The following is a 23,068-nucleotide window of genomic DNA, read 5'->3' as shown; positions in this document are numbered from 1 at the left end:
CCCTGGGTGGCCTGAAACTTATTATGCTGACTAGCCTTGTCCTCTGCCTCTTGAGTGTTGTGATTAAAAGAGTGTATCAGCACATCCAAGTTACTTTTATTTCTTTCAATTGTCTTTTTAGTGCATTGATCAATACTTGTGTTATCTTTCTCTTTGAGAAATGGAATTCTCACTCAGTTATACCAGCACTAAAATCTGCTAACAAAGAATGTAGGGGGAGGAAGAGTGTTTTTGATTACCTCATCAGTGACACATCACTTCCACTAGAAGAGCTGCGAAGTTTTCCTCAACTCCTACAGAACATTCATTGCTTAGAGGTACGTGGTGGCTGCAACAGGTGCTGATTTGAATTGCCTGATCTGCATAGATGCTCTGTTTTCAGGACTTGGGATTGACATCAGCCTCCCATATGCTAGGGAAATAGCTAACTGAGTCTTATCCCAGGCCCCAGGCCCTCTGTTTTTGTTGTACTTTACCTATATAATGTTGACCCTCTTGCTGTGGCCTACATTTCACATACTAACTGGTGACAGATTGTTCCATCTTTACAGCTACCTTCTCAGATGAGCTCTGTGCTAAACAACTCTCTGCTACTTCACTATATTAATTGTGTCAACAATGAGTCGATCTTCCTGAGGCTCTGTTACTGGTTGAGTCAAGCATTACAAGAAGGTAAGAACTGAGGGTGTCAAGCACAGGGTAGAAAAGGGGGGAAGACAATAGGAAATAATAGATTTCTCATTCTAGATGAAAAAATCTAGATCAGAGGAGTTTGATATGCTGTAATCATTTCTCTGGTAATAATATATCTTGAACATGAATACTTGTAGTGTTATTTTAAGACAATTAAAAAAGGAGCCGTGTTAAGCAGACACTGCTAGATGGTCATTGGAATTTATCAGATCGCTGGTCTTAATCTCAGAGTTCTTCTTTGTGTTCCTGGGACCATGTAAGAATCATTAGATTAATGTTAAGCCAACTCAGAGAAAGTCAGTTTACAAGACAGCATGTCGCCTGTTTATTTTATAATAGGAGTGATTCTTTCTGGTGACCAAAATGCTCATGTGTAGCAACTGAACTATTTCCTCTAATAACACATTGGTTGTTAGAAATTTTCTTATTATAGAATTAAAGGAAGCGGCAGTGGGGAGTCTTTCAGGCAAGCCATAATAAAGCCTGACCACTTCCTTTAATCACAGTGACATTTTTCTCTAGTAATTTTGGTGACTGTCAAGATTACTTATTTCTTGGATAAGCATTTCCTGAATATTCAAGTCTTTCAAGTCAGTTTTCTTCACTACCGGCTGTTGTTCCTTCGGCTTTTCTTTACTGGAGATACGATACAGTTTATTAGACTTTTACTTTGTAAATCCTCACCACTTGTAGCTTAAACTCCACTCACCCTCTCTATTTTCAACTGTGCATTTATAGTCACTTGGATTACTGTGACATGAAACTAACTCTGGTCACTGTAAGTAAACTTTGTTTTCAGTGTTTTTACTATAAATTTCCCCCTACAGTACCATATTTGCTGAGACTCAGTTCCAAATCCCTGATAGAATCTACAATATCGCTTAGCCAGGGTATTTGAATCTTACAACTTTCTAAATTTGTCATGTCTTTGTCACTCCAGAGAAGTGACAAATATATATATATATTTCTCTGTGTGTAACCCTGGCTTGTCCTAGAACTCACTCTGTAGACCAGGCTGGCTTGAACTCACAGAGATTTGCCTGCCTCTGCTTCCCAAGTGCTGGGATTACAGGTGTGTAGTACCATGCCCAGCTGTGACAAATATATATTTTTCTTATTTATTATTAGGTATGCAGTGCTTTGCATTCATGTACACCTGTAGGCCAGAAGCGGGCATCAGATCACATTATAGATGGCTATGAGCCACCATGTAGTTGTTGGGAATTGAACTCAGGACCTTTAGAGGAGTAGTCAATGTTCTTAACCTCTGAGTCATCTCTCCAGCCCTGACAAGTATATTTTTAAATCATTTTTGTTATTGCATAACCAGATGCTTATATTTATTATTTCTGTTCTAGAATGTATATGGTATAATATTAATGATTCTGAACAAGAAAAAGAATTTATAAACATCCTGGACACTGTCATCAGGGTGCAGTGCTTCCTACAAGTAAGATTTCATTTGTTTCCTATAGATTGCATCATTTTAAAGCTTTCTTTGGATGTCCATTGTAGTGTTGTCTTTAGTACCTGACATTTTTCTTTTTTGAAGATAGGGCTTTATGATCACAGACATGTACTATTACATCTGATATTTTGCAATATTGATAATCAAACCAAGGGCCTTGTGTATAATAGGCAAGCAGTCTACAAACTGTGCCATACCCTAATCCCTAGTGCTTAACGTCACTGATTTTTATTTTTATTTACTAATGTTCCTTATTCTTGACATCTTTTAAAAATAATATTTGCTCAATTTGAAATTTATAGAGCCAAGTTGGATTGATGTTTATTTTTGTACTATTATATTGAAAAAAACAATAAGTTTACATTTTTAAATAGAATGGAAAGCTCTATGATTTTAAGAAAACAAAGGATTTAATGCATTCAATTGATTGAATTAGCCGGGAGTATGAATCTTACAGGGATACTACTTGTGTCTTTTTTGGAGGCTGGGAAAGTGCTAGCGATCAAACCCATGACCTTCTGCATACTGTGCAAGCACTTATTCTACCACTGAGCCATGTCCTCAGCCCATGACTTGTCTTCTTTTTAATTAATTAAGTAACTAGTTAGTTAATTCATTAATTCTTTGAGAGGGCCTCATTAGCTCAGGCTGGCCTTAAAGTGAATATGTAGCTGAGAATGACTCTGAACTCCTGATCAGATCATCCTACCTCCACACCTCGAATGCTGGGATTGTAGGTGTGCAGTTTAGGTGGTTCTGGACATTAGGGAAGCACTGACCTCCAGCTCCAGCACATGACCTATGTTCTTAATAACTACAAATGTTTTAGAATGTGACATACTTCCTGGCAGCTGGATTGTTTGTCCTGGGTATCTTGGAGTTGCAGTTGAAGCTGGAACTTGTATTGGCACTGTCTAGATGCTCTCATGCCATCTGAAACAACTACACCACAAAATAAAGTGGTTGGTAAGACTGTTTGTGATTCTATATAAGATTTTATGATCACCATGTCTTTTAGGAGGGGTTTTACGCCTGTGAAACCTTCCTGTATAAAAGCTTGCCTCTCTGGGATGGCTTCTCCTGTCGGTCACAGTTTCTTCAGCTTCTGGCCTGGATTCCATTCAGTAGCTTCTCCGGTATGTATCATGAAAACTTATTATTAGTTACTTTTATTTTGCTCTGATTTAATACCATGACCAAAGCAACTTAGATGGAGTTTACTTTGATTTTCAGTTCTAGAGGCTTGGAATCCATGACGGTACCACAAACATGAAGCAGAGAGTGAATTAGGAGTGGCACTGGACTTTGAAACCTTAAAGCCCACCTCCAGTGATAAGCTTCCTTCAGCACGGCCAACATTCCTAAACCTGCTTGAATAGTGCCACCGATTGGGGACTTAGCATTCAAACATATGAGCTTATGGGGGACATTGTAGAAGGATTCTCTTGTGTCTGTATGGAAGCATCACCTGTTAATAAAAAGCTAATGGCCTATAGCTGAGACAGGAAATAGAAGGTAGGGCATCTGGCAGGCAGAAAGGATTCTGGGATAGAGCCATGCCCATGAGAGATTCACCCACGCAAGATATGAGGAAGAGATAGCAGAGATAGCTGGCCATGTGACAAAATGTAGATTAGTAAATAGGTTATTTTAAGTTATGAGCTAGTCAGAGAAGAGCCTAGCTACATGGTCTAGGTATTTGTAAAATTATCTTGAATTTCATTTTTCAAGGAACTTGGGGCCTAGAAGAAAAACCACTACAACAGGACATTGTCATTTAAACTATCAGAATTTGAACTTATTTAATCCAATGTAATATGTTTTTAAAATTTTGAATACTTTTATTTTGTTTCCTAGAGGTGAAGCCACTTCTTTTTGATCATCTCACACCTCTCTTCTTTACATCAACCATTTATTTCAAGGTAAAAAAAACAAACCAAACCAAACACATCTTACTATACTCAGGAAAAAAACAGCAATCTACTCATGTGTTCACGTGGAGGTTGGGGATAAGGAGGAAAGGGAACAGAAAATGAATCAAAATTAGAGAACAGTATTTAATTTGCAGCCCAAAAAAGAGACTCAGGGAAGGTAGTTAAGGAATTATGCATGAGGCTCAGGGAAGGCAGAGTAAAATGTCTGAGAACACAGAGATTCAAAGCGTCTGTTTTCTAGAGTTCCAGAAGATTAACCTTTATAACCAACAAGAGAAGGAGCTTCTACTTAAAGACCACAAAGTGAGCAGAGTGGCTTACTCTTCTGAGAACTCTTACTGCTAGCAACCTCAGATAATTTCCGAGGGGAGCATAAGGATGATTTGTTTTTGAGATAGAATCTTATGCAGCCCAGGCTGGCACCAAACTTGATCCGTAGTTAAGATTCCATTTGAATTCCTTATCTCCCTAAATCTGCCTGCTGAATGCTGGCATTACAGATTCGTGCCACCATGCATGGCCAAGGGTGCTGGTTTGTCTGATGATATAATATGTGTCAGAAAGGACACATTTAGAGAAAGCTCTGTTCCTAGGCTATGCTGGAAGTCTTGTTGAAGTATTTTTGTTCTAGGAGAAAAATGGTAACATCAATTTGGGCTTTTGCATTTATCTGTGCTTTGGAGACCGAAAATGTTGGAGTAGCAACTATTTGAGTTCTAAGCCTCGCTTAGATCTGACTACTGTTTGCTTTGGATGACTTTGTGTTGTTTTGTTTTCCCTCCTCAGTGTAGTGTTCTTCAAAGTCTGAATGAACTATTGCAGAATTGGCTGTTGTGGCTTTCTACGAATGCCCACGTGCAACCAGTGACAGACAGTCCCCTGTGAGTTAATTCTGTGGCCGTCCACAGAGATGATCTACATAAAATGTTTACATATGGAATCTAAGACTATGGCATGAGACATATAATACTTAGGAGAACTTTTATGAAAATGTTTTAGTTACTCTTCACATTTCATTCCCACAATCCTGAAAGAAAAGTCAATTTTCCAAGTTACTATTTAGATGAACAAGAAAGTAATCCCTTTGAGTCACTTGGCTCTAGATAATTTAGCAAAAAAGGAAAGCTGAACTTATAAATGCAGCTTAGACTTCTGTTTACCTTATTTCATTTTATGTAATGAATTTTATATATATATAGCCAATTTTAATGATAGTTTTTGTTCCTGGGGTGTATTTTGGTTACATGTATTAATTTCTCTTGGCTTTGGAGTTAAAAAAGAATTTGAATTTCCATTCAGTATATGCTTTACCTCAAAGTGAAAGACTGAGTTTCAAGAAATTGCATAATAAGGCTATTTTGATTCTTTCTGCCTATACGGATTCTCTTTTAGTCTGTCAGCCACATTATTCTCTAGTGCTTTAAAAAGCTTATATTGCCGGGTGTGGTGGCGCACGCCTTTAATCCCAGCACTCTGGAGGCAGAGTCAGGGAGATTGCTGTGAGTTTGAGGCCAGCCAGCCTGGTCTACAAAGGGAGTCTATGACAGCCAAGGCTACACAGAGAAACCTTGCCTCAAAAAAAGCTTATATTATAGAAAATTGTAAACATAATCCAAAGAAGAGATAAGAGGGACTGTCGTGGAACAGGGATGGAAAGATTATAGGAGCTAGAGGTCTGGGTAGACTAGGATGAAATGGTGTCTTATGGACATCGTAGGACCACTGCATTTATGGATTCACAGTAGCCATGGTTGCCTGCATAAGACCTGCACAGGAGCCAGCCCGTCAGAATGCTAGCAGTCCAGAAGACTCCACCCTGGTAGGCTGACTGCCCCAGTGAATGACCATCAGAAATATATGGATAGCACAAATATGGAGTTGATGGCTTATTAAATTAAAAAAGAGGACATAAAGTTGAGGTGTGATCAGAAGGTAGGACGAGTTAAAGGAGGGGTTGGGTGAAATAATCAAAATACATTGTGCGAAATTCCCAAGAATGAGTAAATACTTTTAAAATTGTAAGTATATAATAAAAATAAGTTCCAAAGATAGAAACACATGCCTACACATACACACACAAACACAAACACAAAGAGTAAAATGTTACCAACCTCTGGCATATTACTTTGTTGTTGTTGCAACAACAAAGTACCCGATAAAAACAGCTTAAGGAAAGAAGGATTGGTTTTGGCTCACAATTGAGAGAGTGTGGTCCATCATGGTGGGGAAGGCATGGTTGAGGGAGCATGAGGCGGCTAGCCACATTGCATCCACATTCAGGAAGTCGGGAGCAATGAATGCTTGTGCTCAGGACACCAACCCATAGACAAGTACCACCTACATTCAGGGTCAGCCTTCCTACACCTCAGTTAACCTAGCCTAGAGAACTTCTCACAGACATGCCTAGAGCTTGGTTTCCATGCTGATTCTAGAGCATCTCAAGTTACGAATCAAGCTTAACCACTACACTTACATATCTATCATTCAGCTTCAACAGTTGCCAACCCAATTTAATGACTTTTTTTTATAGAGGAATGTTAATTCAGAACATGGCTGCTCTAGCAAGAGATCACATCCAAAGGCCTTCTAGGTCTGTGAGATCTGGCTGGAATACAAATGCCCCTTTAATCCAGGAGACAGAGGCAAACAGATCTGAGTTCAAGGCCAGTATGGTATAAAGCAAGTATTAGCTAAAGAAAAGCTTAGGTCCATGTGTGTGGGTACATGCCTTTAATCCCAAATGAAGGTGAAGCACCCGTGTTTGAAAGTGATGACTAATTGAGTGACAGAAAAAGTGACGAATCAGAGAAAAATTTGACAGGATAGGGTATGCTCAACTCTCACAAGAAGAGAGAGGAAAGGGAAGCCACTTAAGAGGCAGCTTTCAAAGAGAGGAGGCAGTTTTACCAGGACAGTAATAGAGAGATAGGTTTCAGAGGTGAAGACAGAAAGAGCCAGAGAAGGAGAAGAAGCCAGAAGGTTAGAGCAGATCGCTGAGTAGTTTGAGGGCAAGTAGAGCAATTCTGGGCCAAGAGAGAAGCCAGATTAAATAAAGAATCAACCTCACAGAGGCCTGCCTCTTCCTTCTGAGTGCTGGAACTAAAAATGTGTGCCACCATGCTCAACTAGGGAAGAAGTGTATTGAAGTTCCAGTTCTTGAAAAAGGGACTGGTAGTATCAATACCACTTGAAACTTTTCAGATATTAAAGTTGTTAGGCCCTGCTCTTGATCTACTGAGTGAAACCCTGCAGTGCCTCAGTGATTTGCTTTACCATTTCCACATTTTTAGTGAAAGCCAAAGTTTGAGAACCACTCTTACAAAAATAATACTACTGGAATAGTGTGTTCGCTTGAATAACTTTTGGCCAGCTTGCAGAATATCTGACACCCCTGAATTAAATACCTTACAATTTCTGTAGTGGCTTCTACAAATCCTCCTCCCCCTTTGTGTGGTGCTAGGAACAGAACTCAGGGCCCATACATGCTAAGCAGATGCTCTACCAGGGAGCTAGATTTTTTTCCTTTATTAATTTATTCTTGTTACATCTCAGTGGTTATCCCCTCCCTTGTATCCTCCCATTCTTCCCTCCCTCCCATTTTCCCCTTATTCCCCTCCCCTATGACTGTTCCTGAGGGGCACTTCCTCCCCCTGTATATGCTCATAGGGTATCAAGTCTCTTCTTGGTAACCTGTTATCCTTCCTCTGAGTGCCACCAGGTCTCCCCATCCAGGGGACATGGTCAAAGTTGAGGCACCAGAGTATGTGAGAAAGTCATATCCCACTCTCCACTCAACTGTGGAGAATGTTCTGTCCATTGGCTAGATCTGGGTAGGGGTTTAAGGTTTACTCCCTGTATTGTCCTTGGCTGGTGATTTTTAGCCCAGATTTTTCATAATTGTGTCATAAATTTAGGGAGAACATCTAAAAAGGAACAGTGTCTTTTAAACCCTTTTAAGCACATAGATGGGCACATGCCTAGATAACCTTGTTATACTATTTAGAATGAAATAATATTGTCTGTGTGCCGGTGAGATGGCTTAGCAGGTGCTAGAGTGTAGACCTCACAGCCTGAGTACAAATCTCAGATCCCACAAGATAGGAGAGAACAGACTTCCAAGAGTTGCCTTCTGACCCCCACATGTGCACTGTGACTTCTGTACCTGTGCATGCATGCACACACAATGATTAACCAATAAAACAAGCAAACAAATTCAGTATAGCTCATAAGTTTTCAGTCATTCATTTCTGAAAAATTAGTATAATGTTCTATTTTTATTATATGACCATTTGCTGCATAAGTGACTAGAAGGGAGTAAATTGTAGTGATAATCCCAAAGAAGAGAAGAGTAGAATACCATCTCAGTAGCACTTTCCAGGGACATTTCTGGGTGAAGCAATGACTGGAAAGAGAGTGCTACTATCATTTAGCAGGTGGCATCTAGGAATGCTGAGCACACTGTGGGGGGTGAAGGTAGGAATAGGAATCAGTCCTTGAACCATGAATTGGTTTATTTAGAATGCCAGTGATTTGTGCAGAAGCACTCACCAAGAAGTCTGTTCTGGGGCTGGTGATGTCGCTCAGTGGTAGAGCACTTAGCTAGCATGCATGAGAACCTGCGTTGTATATCCAGCACCACATTAACAAAGAAAAGGTTGCCGGGATCAGTCTTCATTGTAATTATAGGAGGCACATTTGTGAAGTCCTTCCAAAGCTCAAGGAACCTCTCTCCATTGGTTATCATCTGCTTTGTTATATGTACTCTAATCTTTCCCTGCTTCTTCTGTCATTGAACTATCATGGCAGTGAGTGGTGGGAGAGTCACCACCTCTTAAGTCTGACACTATATCATCACAGACTGTAGAGTATTAGACATCACCGTTTCATCAGTGCATAACCGTTGTCAGCCCTCTACCTTGATAGGAGGGTAACACTATGAGATCACAGTTGTGGGTCTTCTCTAAATCTTTTTAACTGGATTAAAAGATACATGTGAGACATGGACGGCCTGAACTGCTCACTTTATATATTGTCATTAAGAGATTATATTTATTGATTTAGGAGAGAATACAATATATCCAGATGTGATTTGTGTGTGTGTGTGTGTGTGTGTGTGTGTGTGTGTGTGTGTGTGTGTGTTTTACTTGGATGCATGTCTGTGTAGCACGTGGTGTGACCAGAAGAGGGCATTGGATCCTCTAGAAGTGGAGTCACAGATGGTTGTAAGCGGCCCTGTCCCTGCTGCTGGGAACTGAACTCGTGGTCCTCTGCAGGAGCAACACGTAGTCTTATGCTGGGGAATCTCTCCAAACCCCAGAGAGGGTTTTAACTAGAGATTGAAATATGCTAACTTTCTGCTTACTCAGCTTAAGGATTATATCGAATTCTGGTGAAAATATTTTTACTGAGGAATTCAGGCAGAACTGGATACTGATTGCTGAATTACGGGTTTCATTTAGCGTGCTGCTGTGTTACTGGTGCATAGGAAAAGATTCCTAATGAATGTTTATAGTTTTTGAAACGTGCTGTGTAAGATTAATGACATCATTTTTTCTCTGTATTTTGTTCATTTTCAGCTTTTCTCTGAACTGTTATACCCATTCTCAGCGAGTTTTCTTTATTTTTCACTAAGGGATTTCCATAATTGAGGAGTATTAGATTTCAGTGCTAATCAATTACTGGAGACAAACATATTGACTGCAATCATTTTCCAATATTGTAACATTATCCAGGATTTGTTTGAAGCTTAATCCTGTTTTTTCTTCTCAGATTTGCTAACAGAATCTAGCTGCTGAGGATGTTCTATGAGTTGATCTTAATGATTCTCCTTAGAAGACAAAAGTGCTGGGCAGTGGTGGCGCACGTCTTTAACCTCCCTCTTGGAAGGCAAAGGCAGGCAGATCTCTGAATTCAAGGCTAGCCTATTCCTCCTCCTCATGTAGTAGGGAGTTCCAGGATAGCTAGGACTACATCATGATGCCCTATCTCAAAAAAAAAAAAGCAAAAAGAAAGAAAGCTGAAGATCAAGACTAATATTATGGTTAATCACTATGCTTTTATTTTAAAAAGAAAGTAAATCGTGCAGTGGAGAACTGATAGTTTTTGAATTCTATGTCCATTTATAGCTTTATATTGCCTACCTCTAGCTTGGAAACAGCTCCTTTGCTGGTGTGAATCTGAGTTTTATGATTTCTCATTGCAGAGAGACAACTCTGGGTGGATCCATGGACTCTGTGTTGCAGTTGATTGAGTACATTAGCTGGCTGTCCGTGATTGCAGTGCGCTTGGAGAGCAACAATACATTGTTATTGCACTTTATTTTGGACTTCTATGAGAAGGTAGTACACAAATCACATTTATGATAGCTAGTCACTTTATCACCCTGTGATTTACATTTCAGATATAGTCATTAGGGTAAGTTATGATCTTACTATGTAGTTAAAATAGCCACATTTTGAAATCAGTGATTTATTTTCACCTGAATAACTGACTTTAATAGAGAAAGTGTAGTTTCATCTGAACAACTGACTTTCATAGAACATGTATAGAAAAAAATGCCACTTTACTGTACATTGACCTATAAACCAGCTGGTCCTAGGCAGAAGCATCATTTTTGTTGTTGTTCATTGATGTTCATCTCCATGCCCTAGCAGAACAAAAGAAAATGTTATCTTGCATCTTCAAATTTGTACTCCTAACTTTCCAACTGCTTGATTTTTTTTTTTAATGCTACCTAGTACCTTTGTAATTCTAGTCTTTCTGCTTTATAGTATTTAACATGGATAAAACCATCACTGCCACAAAGTAGCTCTTATAATCTTCCTTCCCTAATTTTCTTTCTTCATTCACTAATACCTAGTTGGGTTTTTGTTTGTTTGTTATTTGTTTTTGTGGTATGTCTCATGTAGCCCAGAGTGCCTACAAATTTTGATGTGTACTCTTGTCTTGGTTAGAGTTTCTATTGCTATGATAAAACACCACAGGGATGGTGTTTTATAAAATCCAGGACCCAGAGGTGGCACCACCCACAGTGAGCTGGGTCCTCCCACGTCAGTCACCAATCCAGAACATGCTCTACAGTGTTGCCTATAGTCCTCCTGTCTGGTAGGGCCATTTTCTCAGTTAGGTTCCCTATTCCCAAATGTCTCTGCCTTATATCTCCTTGATATACATCTAGCCAACAGGCTGAGGATCATCTGATCTCTCTTCTGGAAGTTGGGATTAAAGGCTTTCATCACCACTCCTAGTTTATATGGTGCTGTGAGTTGAGACATATTTCTAGCCTTGGTTACATATTTGCTTAGAAGACTGTGTTCCTTTGTTTTTCAGGTTGCCAGTTAACTTATTATGGTAAATAAATATTTGGGAGACATAGGGGGAAAGAAATGCTCCCTTACTCTAACATGTTTTTCCAGTTCTAAGATGAATTTAAAGATTTATTTACTTTTATTTCATCTGTATGGGTGTTTAACCTGCACTTACGTCTGTGCATTCTATGACTACTTGGTGCCACAGAGGCCAGAAGAGGGCATCAGATCTTCTGGAACTGGAGTCTCAGCTGGTTTTAAGCCACCAAATGATAATATTTTTTGAGGCAGGATCTCACTGTATAGCCTTGGCTGACCTTTAACTCTCGGAGAACGGCTTGCCTCTGCCTCCTGAGTACAGGGATTAAAGGCATACACCACCTGGCCAACTTAAATGAAATATTTTAATAATGGTCTTATAGAAATAATTCCCTGAGTTAAAGTTGACATTTGATGAGTTTTATTTTAAATAGGCTTATAGCTACCATTTTTATTTAGGAGTGAGATAGGTTCAAATGTAATGATAGACTACTGCTTATCATATATTGATTATTCTTTGAGTAAACTTCATTGATTTATGGAAAATAACCTATATATTGATATTAACATTCTTTCCAAAAGGTATGTGACATATATATAAGTTATGGCCTTCCATTGGTGTTGTTGTTTCCGCCTGTGGTCTTCCATTCTGCACTTCTAAGCCTGGATGCCAGTGTTTTGAACCAACTCAGTTACATTATGTACAGGTACAAGCCCGCATTTTCCTTTAAATTGCTTTAGGAATTACTATATCATATTTCTCTCTTCATCATTTAACTGTAATAAAATTAAAATTCCTATCAATTTTCTGCCAGAGTTTCTGGAACTAGCAAACATGGCTTTTGGGGTATATGACCTTCTAACATAATCATATAAGGCTGTGATAGCTATGTTATTATTTTTATTATTTGAACTTTTTATTGTGCTATACTCATACATTGTGCTGGTTCTTCTAAAGACATTCTCATTGCAGTGTATCATGCTCGGTTGTATTTGCTCCCATATGCTTTTTCTTCCCTGCCCCTTCCTGCTAGGCCATTTCCTTTCTCCAGTCTTGCTTCTACTTTCTTATCATATGTATATATAACTGATATTTTCTGTATATGCGAAATATTGCATCCACAAATGAGAGGAAATATAGTATTTGTCTTTCTGAGTTTGCTATATTTCGCTTTAAAACTGATTTCACGCTGCATTATAGAGGTACCTCAAAACACTAAAACTGGAGCTGTGCTATTTTTAAATCCTCCCTACTGGTCATATAGAAATAAAAGTCTTTGTTATGGATTGGTTTGTTATGTAATGGCACTGTTACACTTAGCTTTGCTAATTAAAATCTCTACATGTTAAAGAAATATTAATCATGTCTGCGTGGTGGTACGTGCTACCCAGCCCTTGGTAATCCCAGCACTTGGGGAGGCAGTGGCAATCAGATCTCTGTGAGTTTGAGGCCAGCCTAGTCTACAAAGCAGTCCAGGATAGCCAAGGTTACACAGAGAAACCCTATCTTGAAAAACCAAAAACAAAAAACGGAGGGAAAAAAAAGAAATATTAATCATTTCGGTGATAATTGTTGAAGTGTATGTAGTTTCTCTGGTAAAAGGAGCATTTTCCTGGGAGGCAAGAGGAACCATTTAGTGCCAGTTGTGTGATCCTCTAAGCTTCATTTCTGGCCTTTTGTTCTTTTACTTGTGGATTGAGGTTATTTTTAAATCTCTTGAGTTTAGACCCCTCAGAGATAAATTGTAGAGCTCTGTCAATATTAAAATATGTAGAAATGAATTAGATAACAGTTCTCAGATAAGAAAAAATTACATTTCTGGATTTTATTGCTCTTCTGTACCTTTAAACTGACTCATTTACATTTATTTGTCTGTGTGTGTGTGTGTGTAACCATATATGCGGAGGTCAAAGGACAACTTTCCAGAGCCTGTTCTCTTCCACTGTGTGAGGTCAGGGATCAAGGTCAGGTCATGAGGCTGCGTGTAGAGTCTTTGCCTTCTCAGTTCTCATCCTGGTCGGCTGCACCTTATTTTACATAAAGAAAGTATGTCCTGTATTAGTGAGTCCCTGCTTTCTTTAACAGTGAAACACTGAAAGAAGGTCTTTCGTTGTCTCTTGTCTATTGAGTTCTATTTACAATAAGAGCACATCTAAAATGTTTGATTTAGCTCTTAAGATGTATCATTATTGTGTATGTATGCGTGGGTTAGGGTTACACAGTGTGTATGTGGAAAGGAGAGAACAACTTTCTGTAGTCAGTTCTTTCCTTGTACTTGTAAGTTCTGGAGGTCAAACCCCAGTGGTCGGACCTCACGGCAAACACTGTACCCACTTAGCCATCTTGTCATCTTCCAACTCAATTTTGAGCCTCTTTTTATTATCTTATTTTTATTTTTTTGTAGTTCTCAGGATTAAACTCATAGCCTCCTGCATGCCAGACAAGTGGTATGATACTGAATTCCACCTGTAAACCCTATCTTTAAAAAATTCTTTATGGAGATGGGTGGTGGTGGTGGCATAGGAGGTGCTCACATTTTATCCAGGCACTTGGGAGGCAGAGGCAAGTGGATCTCTGTGAGTTCAAGGCCAGCCTGGTCTACAAAATGAGTTCAAGACAGCCAAGGCTACACAGAGAAATCCTGTCTCTAAAAAGAGAAACAAAAAAATTCTTTATGGAAAAATGTACCTTAAGTGTAAAATCCATAACTAGACCATTAGGATATTTGTGTTTGTGCACATTTGTGTTTGTTTATTTTAAAATGTATTTTGTGTGTATATGCATGATTATGTGTGTGCACTTTAATGCATATTCACATGGAGGTCAGAGGTGAATGTTGGGTATCTTCTACTATTGCTTTTGTACTGTATCTATTGAGACGGGGCCTCTAGCTGAACCAGGAGCTCACTGCCTGCTTACACTGGCTAGCTGGTGAGCTTCAGAGACCTGCTTGTCTGTTTTCTTCCCCACTGCTACAGTACTAGGTTGGGGATCTATGGAACCAAACCTGGTTTTTATGTGAGTGTTAGAGATCCAAATTCAGGTGCTTGTGCTTCTATGACAGGTACTTTATTATGGGACTATCTCTCCAGCCCTCAAATGTACATTTTAACAAATTTATTGTAGATTCGTAAGCATTACATCCAATGGCATTTTAAACATGTTAATATGTTTCCTTTTCTTATTAGGTATCGCACTAATTTGGTAGCTGCAAAGAAAAAGGACGTTTTACACACGGTATGAAGGGTAAACCTCTGTGTTAAATCACCATTTTTAAAATTAATTTATTCATATTACATCTCAATGGTTATCCCCTCCCTTGTATCCTCCCATTCCTCCCTCCCTCCCATTTTCCCCTTATTCCCCTCCCCTATGACTGTTCCTGAAAGGCACTTCCTCCCCTTGTATATGGTCATAGGGTATCAAGTCTCTTCTTGGTAGCCTGCTATCCTTCCTCTGAGTGCCACCAGGCCTCCCCACCCAGGGGATGTGGTCAAATATGGGGCACCAGAGTACGTGCGAAAGTCATACCCCACTCTCCACTCAACTGTGGAGAATGTCCTGTCCATCAGCTAGATCTGGGTAGGGTAAATCACCATTTTTATAAATGATCAAGTATAGCTATATGGGAGCTGTTAAGAGGAATAGTAGGTGTTAATGACTATTTTATTTCTTCCCCATTAGGAAAAATACGAGCTCAGTCTCCCCAGCAAAATCTATCAGGAATTTAATTTCTATTTGAAAGCTATGGTTTGTTGCCTATGGGTATCCAAACCATTTGAGAAAGGAATGTACATTGATCCCCAGAACTTAGAAGATACTGGAGGAACAGAATATAAGCACAGCTTAAATTTAGTCCACCATCCTTCTCTAATGAGCTATGCAGCTTCTTTTTTGCTACAGGTAAGTGCATTTAAAGTGTCCTTAGACATGTGGTAACACTGACTTTGAAAGTAGGAAATGTTATATCTGAGTTGCAACGCATGTTTGGATTTTTTAGTGCCGAGAAAATTTTGGTGATGGTGCTGGGCTTTAAGGAATTTAAAGAAGTCTTATTCTCTAAGAGATCCTGGCCTTGTTACAGAGTTATCAACAAAGTACTATATAATATGATGCAGTGAAGTGAGGGCAGATACAGTGTGGGGTCTGACTTTCACACGAACTCTGGTGCCCCATATTTGACCACGTCCCCTGGGTGGGGAGACTTGGTGGCACTCAGAGGAAGGACAGCAGGTTACCAAGAAGAGACTTGATACCCTATGAGCATATACAGGGGGAGAAGGCCCTGCTCAGTCACAGTCTTAGGGGAAGGGAGTAGGGGGAAAGCGGGAGGGAGGGAGGAATGGGAGGATACAAGTAACAATTTAGATGTCATATGAATAACTTAATAAAATATATTAATTAAAAAAGAAAAGAAAAAGGAAAATAGATGGATTCAGTTCTGCTTGAGTTTTGGTGGTGCCACCAGGTAAGGAAAGGCTTCATAGAAGTAGAAACTCCTATGTATCCATCCTAAGATTGAAAGCGTAAGCTAGGCAATGGTGGGTTTTTTTTTTTGACTCTTCATTGAAGCCTGTTGTTTTGATTTATTGAAGATAAGTGGGCATGTGACACAGTGTGTGTGTGTCTTCTTAAATCATTGGCAAAATTACCATTTTTAACCTTATTAGTGACTTGAAGACTGTTCATAGGTATGTATATCAAATGCATCAATGATAATAGTGTTAGGATTACAAATATGCTGCAAAATTTTGGATTCATAAGTCTCTTCACCAGTAGAACATTGAAAACTCTAACAATGAAAGCAGCACAGAGTTAAGAAAACAGTCATTGACTAGATGTCTCAAATATACATGTAATGCCACTGGAAGTTGCTCTCAGTTCAGTATGTATTTGGGAAAGCTGTCAATAAATAGCTTAGCTAAACCCTTGTTTATGTTCATGGCTGAAGCAGGAAGATCAAGAGTTCCAAGCTGGTTTGACTCAAAACTGAAACCCCAAACAAAAGCAAACACCAAACAGGATTGGTAGTGTAGATGAGAGGCTGAGGTTAGGGGTTAAGAGAGTAGAAAATTTCAGACTGTCCTGGATACACAGTGGAAGGAAGGAGGGAGAGAGGGAGGGATGGAAGGAGGGAGGGAGGAAGGGAGGAAGGGAGGAAAGGAAGGAAGCAAGCAAGCAAGCAAAGAAATAAGGAAGAAAGGAAGAAAGGAAGAATGGCAAAAGAAAAGCAAAATGACAACGTGAGAATCCCATTTTCTCTGCATATTTTCCAATGTTTATTGGAAATGTTTATTATGTATATTTTTATTTTTGGCTATACTAAAGGGTATGGGATAATATTGAATTGTGATAATGATTTACATTGCCATGATAACTGGATACCTTTTTGTTGTTGTTGTTGTTGTTGTTGTTGTTGTTTTGAGACAGGGTTTCTCTGTGTAACTTTGCCTGTCCTGGACTCACTCTGTAGACTGGGCTGGCCTTGAACTCACAGAGATTCACTTGCCTCTGCCTCCTGAGTGCTGGGCTTAAAGCCGTGTACTACCATGCCTGGCTTTTTTTTTTTTTAACACTTATTGGCCACTTCTTTATTTTCTTTGTAAAAAATATTCGGACATTTGTTCCTTTGTGTGAGTGAGTGTGAGAGAGCCTCACACCTACTGTGTGACTGAGAGTGATCTTGAAATCCTTATCCTCATGCCCCCAACTTCCAGATGCTGGGATTATACGCTTAAACTACCACACTGGCTATATAAAAGTTTCAAAATACAGATTCTTCATATGAGAGAAAATGCTAATATTTGTCTTTCTGAATCTAGCTCATTTTATTTGACATCATCTCTAATTCTATTCATTTTCTTGCAAATGATGTAATTTCATTTTTATGGATGAGTAAAGTTCTAGTTTATATATAGCTCTTTCTTTAACTGCTTACTCCCCTAGAAAATTCTCCGAGCCTCTGTATTAGACATGGGGCAAGGTAGAAGCTTCTACTCTTTGGTATACCTTACCCAGATCTCTGGCTAATGAACATGCTAGAACAAAGATGAACATTGTTATTCTTGGATGGTTGCAGCTAGAATGTAGCCTTTCTGCTAAGCATGAAATCTTGTGAGGAAAGGGAGCTATAACCCTTAGCTATATGCTCCAAGAAGGAGCAGATCATCGGCTCAGTGTCTCAGACATTTGCTGTTCTAATTGAGGTTTAATAGAAATTCTTCAGTTAATTTTTTGTTAGTTTTTACCTCTAATTTTTGAGACAGAGGCTTCCTATGTAGTCTGAATGGGCCTAAATCTTAGAATTCTCCTGCTTCAGCCTCCCAGGTACTGAAATTACAGGGGTGCACCACTATGTCCACATAGCAGATGTTCCTGAATAAATGTTGAGACTCCATCTCAAAGCAAACAAATTAAAACATTGGACATCATTACATGGCTCAAATTCTGTGACTTTGCTTAATAACTTTGATCTTGGATAAGTTTTTTTATTTTTTGTTTTTGTTTTGTTTTTGTTTTTTTTTAATTTATTTTTTTATTAATTTATTCTTGTTACATCTCAATGGTTATCCCATCCCTTGTATCCTCCCATTCTTCCCTCCCTCCCATTTCCCCCTTATTCCCCTCCCCTATGACTGTTCCTGAGGGGGATTACCTCCCCTGTATATGTTCATAGGGTATCAAGTCTCTTCTTGGTAACCTGCTGTCCTTCCTCTGAGTGTCACCAGGTCTCCCCCTCCAGGGGACATGGTCAAATGTGAGGCACCAGAGTACGTGAGAAAGTCATATCCCACTCTCAACTCAACTGTGGAGAATGTTCTGCCCATTGGCTAGATCTGGGTAGGGGTTTAAAGTTTACCGCCTGTATTTTGAGACCATGTTTCTCTGTGTAGCCTTAGCTGTCCTGGACACCCTTTGTAGACCAGGCTGGCCTCAAACTCACTGATGATCTGTCTGCCTCTGCCTTGAGAGTACTGGGGATTAAAGGCATGCACCACCACACCCGGCTTTGGACAAGGTTTTTAAAATGTTTTTGGGCTTCAGTTATCTTGTCAAGATTTTGTTTTGTTTTGCTTGAGACAAGGTTTCATTGAATAGCCTGGTCTAGTCTCAAACACTTAACTCTTCTCCATCAGTCTCCTGAGTTCTGGAATTAAGGTTAAGTACTGTCATACCCAGCTCCTCTTATCTGCTAAGGAGGAATACTAATATATATTTGATTGTGCTGTGAACAGTACATTTCGTGATGTGCTCAATATGCTTGGCATATAGTAATTGCTTGGATAGTAGTAGTTATCACTATATATTAATTAATTTTCATCGTAAGTCAGGAGTATTTTGAGAATTTCTCATTGTTAGTCATTGCTTCTCAATACTTGAAAGCAACAACTCAAAGCCAAGGACAATCCTCTCCTCAACAGGGTTTATAATGTCTTGGGGCAATTTTGGTTTTTACCAATTGGAGAGTGAGCATGCTGACATCTAGTGGCTGGGACCAGAGATGCTGATAAGTATTTTGGTGTCCAGGATATTCTCTCAAAACAGTTTTCTGGTCCTTATTAGCAGTCTATTTTAAAGTTTTTTTTTTATATTCTCTCTATCTCCAACATGGTTTTTGTTTACTATTATTATATAAAGGGCTGTTTTAATATTTTTGGTCTTTGCCATTGTATGAATTTTATATGAGTAAAAGCAATTCCTTATTTTTGATGATTTGCTTTTAATTGTATTAAGATAGACTATTGTGTATAGCCCTTCACATATATGCAAGTATTCTATTGGATGAAGCCACTACAAGTGGAATTACTTTCAAAGGTACATTTTCTAAATGATTTGTGAGGTATTGCTAATTTGTTTTTAAGTAGAAGTTATATAGTCTTATATTTCCACCAGCAATGAATGGATGCTCATTTCTCCATACTCTCAATACATTGTAGCTTCTCTAACTCTTAGTTGGAAAAGTATGTACTGAATCAGAGGTAAACTAGAAGGTTTTTTTTTTCCTGAGAGACAGAGCATGAATGAGAGAAACTTAGACCATTCACTCTCTAGAGTAATGAATAGTGGGACCTTGAACACAAGTCAACAAGTTTAGGGGGTTAGTAACTTATATACTGTTTTAGGTCAGAAAAGGATTTTCAAAATATCCAATGAAGGTTCATTCTGGAAGGTGAAAATTTAGCAGCATAGACAGTACATTTGGCAAGGTGTGAAGCTGCCATTTTTGTTGATTCTTGAAACTGTTTCTATATAGTTCAGAAGACGCCGGCTTTAAGCTAATACAGTAAGCTGGGCACAGTGATACATACTTATGATCCTGGCACTTAGAGGCTAAGATAAGAAGACTGAATTCAAGGGCAGCCTGGACTATACTGTAAGATTAGAAACAGCCTGAGCTATAAAATTAGATTCTGTCTCACAAACAAAACAAACAAAACAAAAGTTAAAGGGAATTACATTCCTATTTATTTTCCCTTTTTTAAGAATGGGAAAGGCTGGCATGGAACTTGAGGCAATCCTCTTGTCTCAGTGTCTCAAATGGTGGAAATACAGGTACTATGCCTGGCATTTGTTTGTCTTTTTGAAGACTGTCTTGAGCCCCAGTCACTAACTGATAACTATCTAAACATTGTACCATTCAGGTGGTGCTTATAACCTCTGACATAATGGTGGTATGGTTTAATTCTAAAATATTACCTTATTCATATATTCAGTTATAAAAATTTCAAGTCAGTTGAGACTCTCTGTATTAAGTGCCTTAGCCCTGAAGTATTTAAACAATTTACATTTATTTATTTACTTATGTATGAGTGTGTGTGTGTGTGTGTGTGTGTGTGTGTGTGTGTGTGTGTGTGTGTGTGTGTGTGTGTTGGGGGGAGTTCTCATAGGCCATGACACTTGTATGGCAGTCAGAGGACAAATTGTAGTAGTCAGTTCTCTCCTTTAATCCCGCAGGTTCCAGTAACCAAAAGGAAGTCATGAGGCTTAGTAGGAAGCACTATTACCCACTAAGCCATCTTGCTGCCCCCTACCCCCCTGGATATATTTTGAATGTGTATAGAGCCTATGTAAAAGACATTGGTTTTTGTTGTTGTTTTTGAGACAGAGCCTTAGAAGAGTTTGAAAAGACATGGGTGACATGTGTCTTACAGGTCTGTTCAAGAATGCAGTAGGAGACAGTAGGAAGATTTCTCAGCATAGTTGTAATACAGTGAGCCAGTGTTTAATAGTGACGACTGGTTTCTCTGTGAAGGATTGTTTTTATAAGAGGAGGGATGAATGGAAGTATGAACATCACCAGGATGCTACTGGAGTCTACAAGAGATCCTGATAGTGATTTTTGTACAGGTGGTTCCAGTGGGGCCTAATGGAAGGGGACTACTTAGGCATGCGTTTGGTACAGGCAGGACTTTTGATGGTAGTGTGATTGATGGTAGGAAGAGAAAAGGACTTTTGTTTGGGTTGGTGTGAGTCTAGTTACCGTAAGAAGAATTCTAACAAAAGAACTGGAGCTGTTGTCTTGTTTATGGGGAACAGCAAGTGGGAACTGTGCTTTGACCTATTTAAGTTTCAGGTGACTGTAGACACGTAGGACCAAAATGTTATGAAGACAGTTTGAAATGGGGGCTTGGGGGCACAAGGAGAAAGGCCAGAAGTTAGTGAAATAAATAAAATATCGAGTTAATCAGTATGTCATCATTTTCCAAACCACATGTGGTCACTGCCATGTACATCATAGATCAGGATACAGCTTGTGATCATTTGCAGCCAGGTAGCAACCATGTAGTACTTGTTCTTTGCTGTTTGAGCATGCACAGACAGGTTGCCATCAGATTTGATAAATTGCAGTAGCTTGGCAAAAATTTTCTGGAGACACTGTGTTAATCCTCCAAAAACAAAATGGGGAAGATAAAATCAGAAAAACATACACATTCCAAACTTGCCTGAAGTGGGAGCCACAAATCTGTTTGACCCTTGATATTGTTAGGCTCTAGGGAACTCCTATAGGTGACAAGGCCCATAGATGCTGAAGTCTCATCAAGTGATGTAGTATTTGTATAAAACCCTGTGCATCTCCTCTTGTATACAGCTGCTCTTTGACATAGGTTGAGATTTTTTTCCCACTGAGTTCATGATCAAGTTGAAATATCTTAAGTTGAACCATCATTGAGTTGGAAACTGTCTTTAAGTCGTCTTTTAATTGCCTGTGCAGTACAGTGTATATATATGTTATACTTTTATTGTAATTGCTTAACTAGCCATTCCTTAATTGCTTATTAAGTATCCAGTAGAGAGTAAATTCTGCATAAAGATGTGTTAACTAAATTGTTTGGAGAATAATAGAAAAACATTCTGTACATGTTCAGAACAGACAGTAACATTGTGCCTTATAACAGTACACAAATGTTCGATGAACAACGCTGAAACAGAGTGCCATGTGGAAACTACAGCAGGGCATGCCAGCGTATCATTCCATTTATATGGATTCAGCATACCTCTCAACACAGAGCAGATTTGGGTTTTGACTGTTGAATTTCTTATTTTTTATTTTTATTTTCTCCAAATAGTTTTGACTCTAGGTTTGATTACCCATAGATGTGAAATGTGTAGCTACAAAGGGTCAGCAATCTTTACCTTTCCATAACTGGGATGCTGGTACTAGTAGCATTTAGATCTGTTAAGAAATGCTTTGTTATCAGCACTATGCTTCGTGGGCGGGTGCGCGCGCACACACACACACACACACACACACTACTTTTGTCAATTTGCAAATACTAACAGGTTTATAAAAATGTTGTATGGTTAAAAATACACCTACACCTGAAACAACTTGCTCAGGATTACAAAATAAAAATGCTAAGTATGAAAAAGCATCATCGAGGTAAAGAAGATGTAGCTCTGTGTCAGAGTACCTACCTAACATCACAGGGCCCAGAACTTCAAAAGCAAAAGACAAGCTAGATAGCAAAGGCATTGCATTGTAAGAGTTTAATATGCAGAATTGCCTGTTAGTGATATTAAAAAGCATCATGTCTGAGAATACAGTGATAATTAAAGCCAAGTAAAGATTTAGAGTTTCAACTCTGAGATTCCATCTTACACCCATCAGAATGGCTAAGATCAAAAATTCAAGCAACAACACATGCTGGCGAGGATGTGGGGAGAGAGGAACACTCCTTCATTGCTGGTGGGAATGCAAACTAGTACAACCACTTTGGAAATCTATCTGGTGCTATCTCAGAAAACTGGGAATAGGGCTTCCTCAAGACCCAGCTATTCCACTCCTTGGGATATACCCAGAAGATGCTCCAGCACACAAGAAAAGTTGCTCAACTATGTTCATAGCAGCCTTATTCATAATAGCCAGAACATGGAAACAGCCTAAGTGTCCCTCAATAGAAGAATGGATAAAGAAACTGTGGTACATATACACTATGGAATACTATTCAGCTATTAAAAACAAGGAGTTCCCGAAATTTGTGGATAAATGGATTGAGCTAGAAATGATCATAATGAGTGAGTTAACCCAGAAGCAGAAAGACTCAAATGGTATATACTCACTTATATCTGCATATTAGCCCAAGGGGCATGTCCCATGAAAGCCTTCACTTACCAGGAAACTGAG

General features: G+C 39.0%; 1 protein-coding gene across 4 annotated transcripts in view; it reads left to right on the top strand.

Moving 5' to 3' along the window:
* Positions 1-23,068, top strand: part of CENPI (centromere protein I) — a 111,186-nt gene that overhangs the window by 23,628 nt on the left and 64,490 nt on the right. For all 4 annotated transcript variants that reach the window (XM_084789857.1, XM_084789856.1, XM_084789855.1 and 1 more), the window contains exons 11-20: positions 159-317; positions 552-672; positions 2,052-2,143; positions 3,180-3,297; positions 4,019-4,083; positions 4,882-4,976; positions 10,298-10,433; positions 12,024-12,148; positions 14,631-14,679; positions 15,127-15,345. In XM_084789857.1, coding sequence (XP_084645983.1) covers positions 159-317; positions 552-672; positions 2,052-2,143; positions 3,180-3,297; positions 4,019-4,083; positions 4,882-4,976; positions 10,298-10,433; positions 12,024-12,148; positions 14,631-14,679; positions 15,127-15,345 — 1,179 coding nt within the window. The remainder of the gene's footprint in view (positions 1-158; positions 318-551; positions 673-2,051; positions 2,144-3,179; positions 3,298-4,018; positions 4,084-4,881; positions 4,977-10,297; positions 10,434-12,023; positions 12,149-14,630; positions 14,680-15,126; positions 15,346-23,068) is intronic.

The sequence above is a fragment of the Acomys minous genome (genome assembly GCF_964271855.1).
Source record: "Acomys minous genome assembly, chromosome: 7".
NCBI classification, from domain to species: domain Eukaryota; kingdom Metazoa; phylum Chordata; class Mammalia; order Rodentia; family Muridae; genus Acomys; species Acomys minous.
Note: the sequence above shows the minus strand (reverse complement) of the source record. Positions and strands in the feature narration are given on the sequence as shown.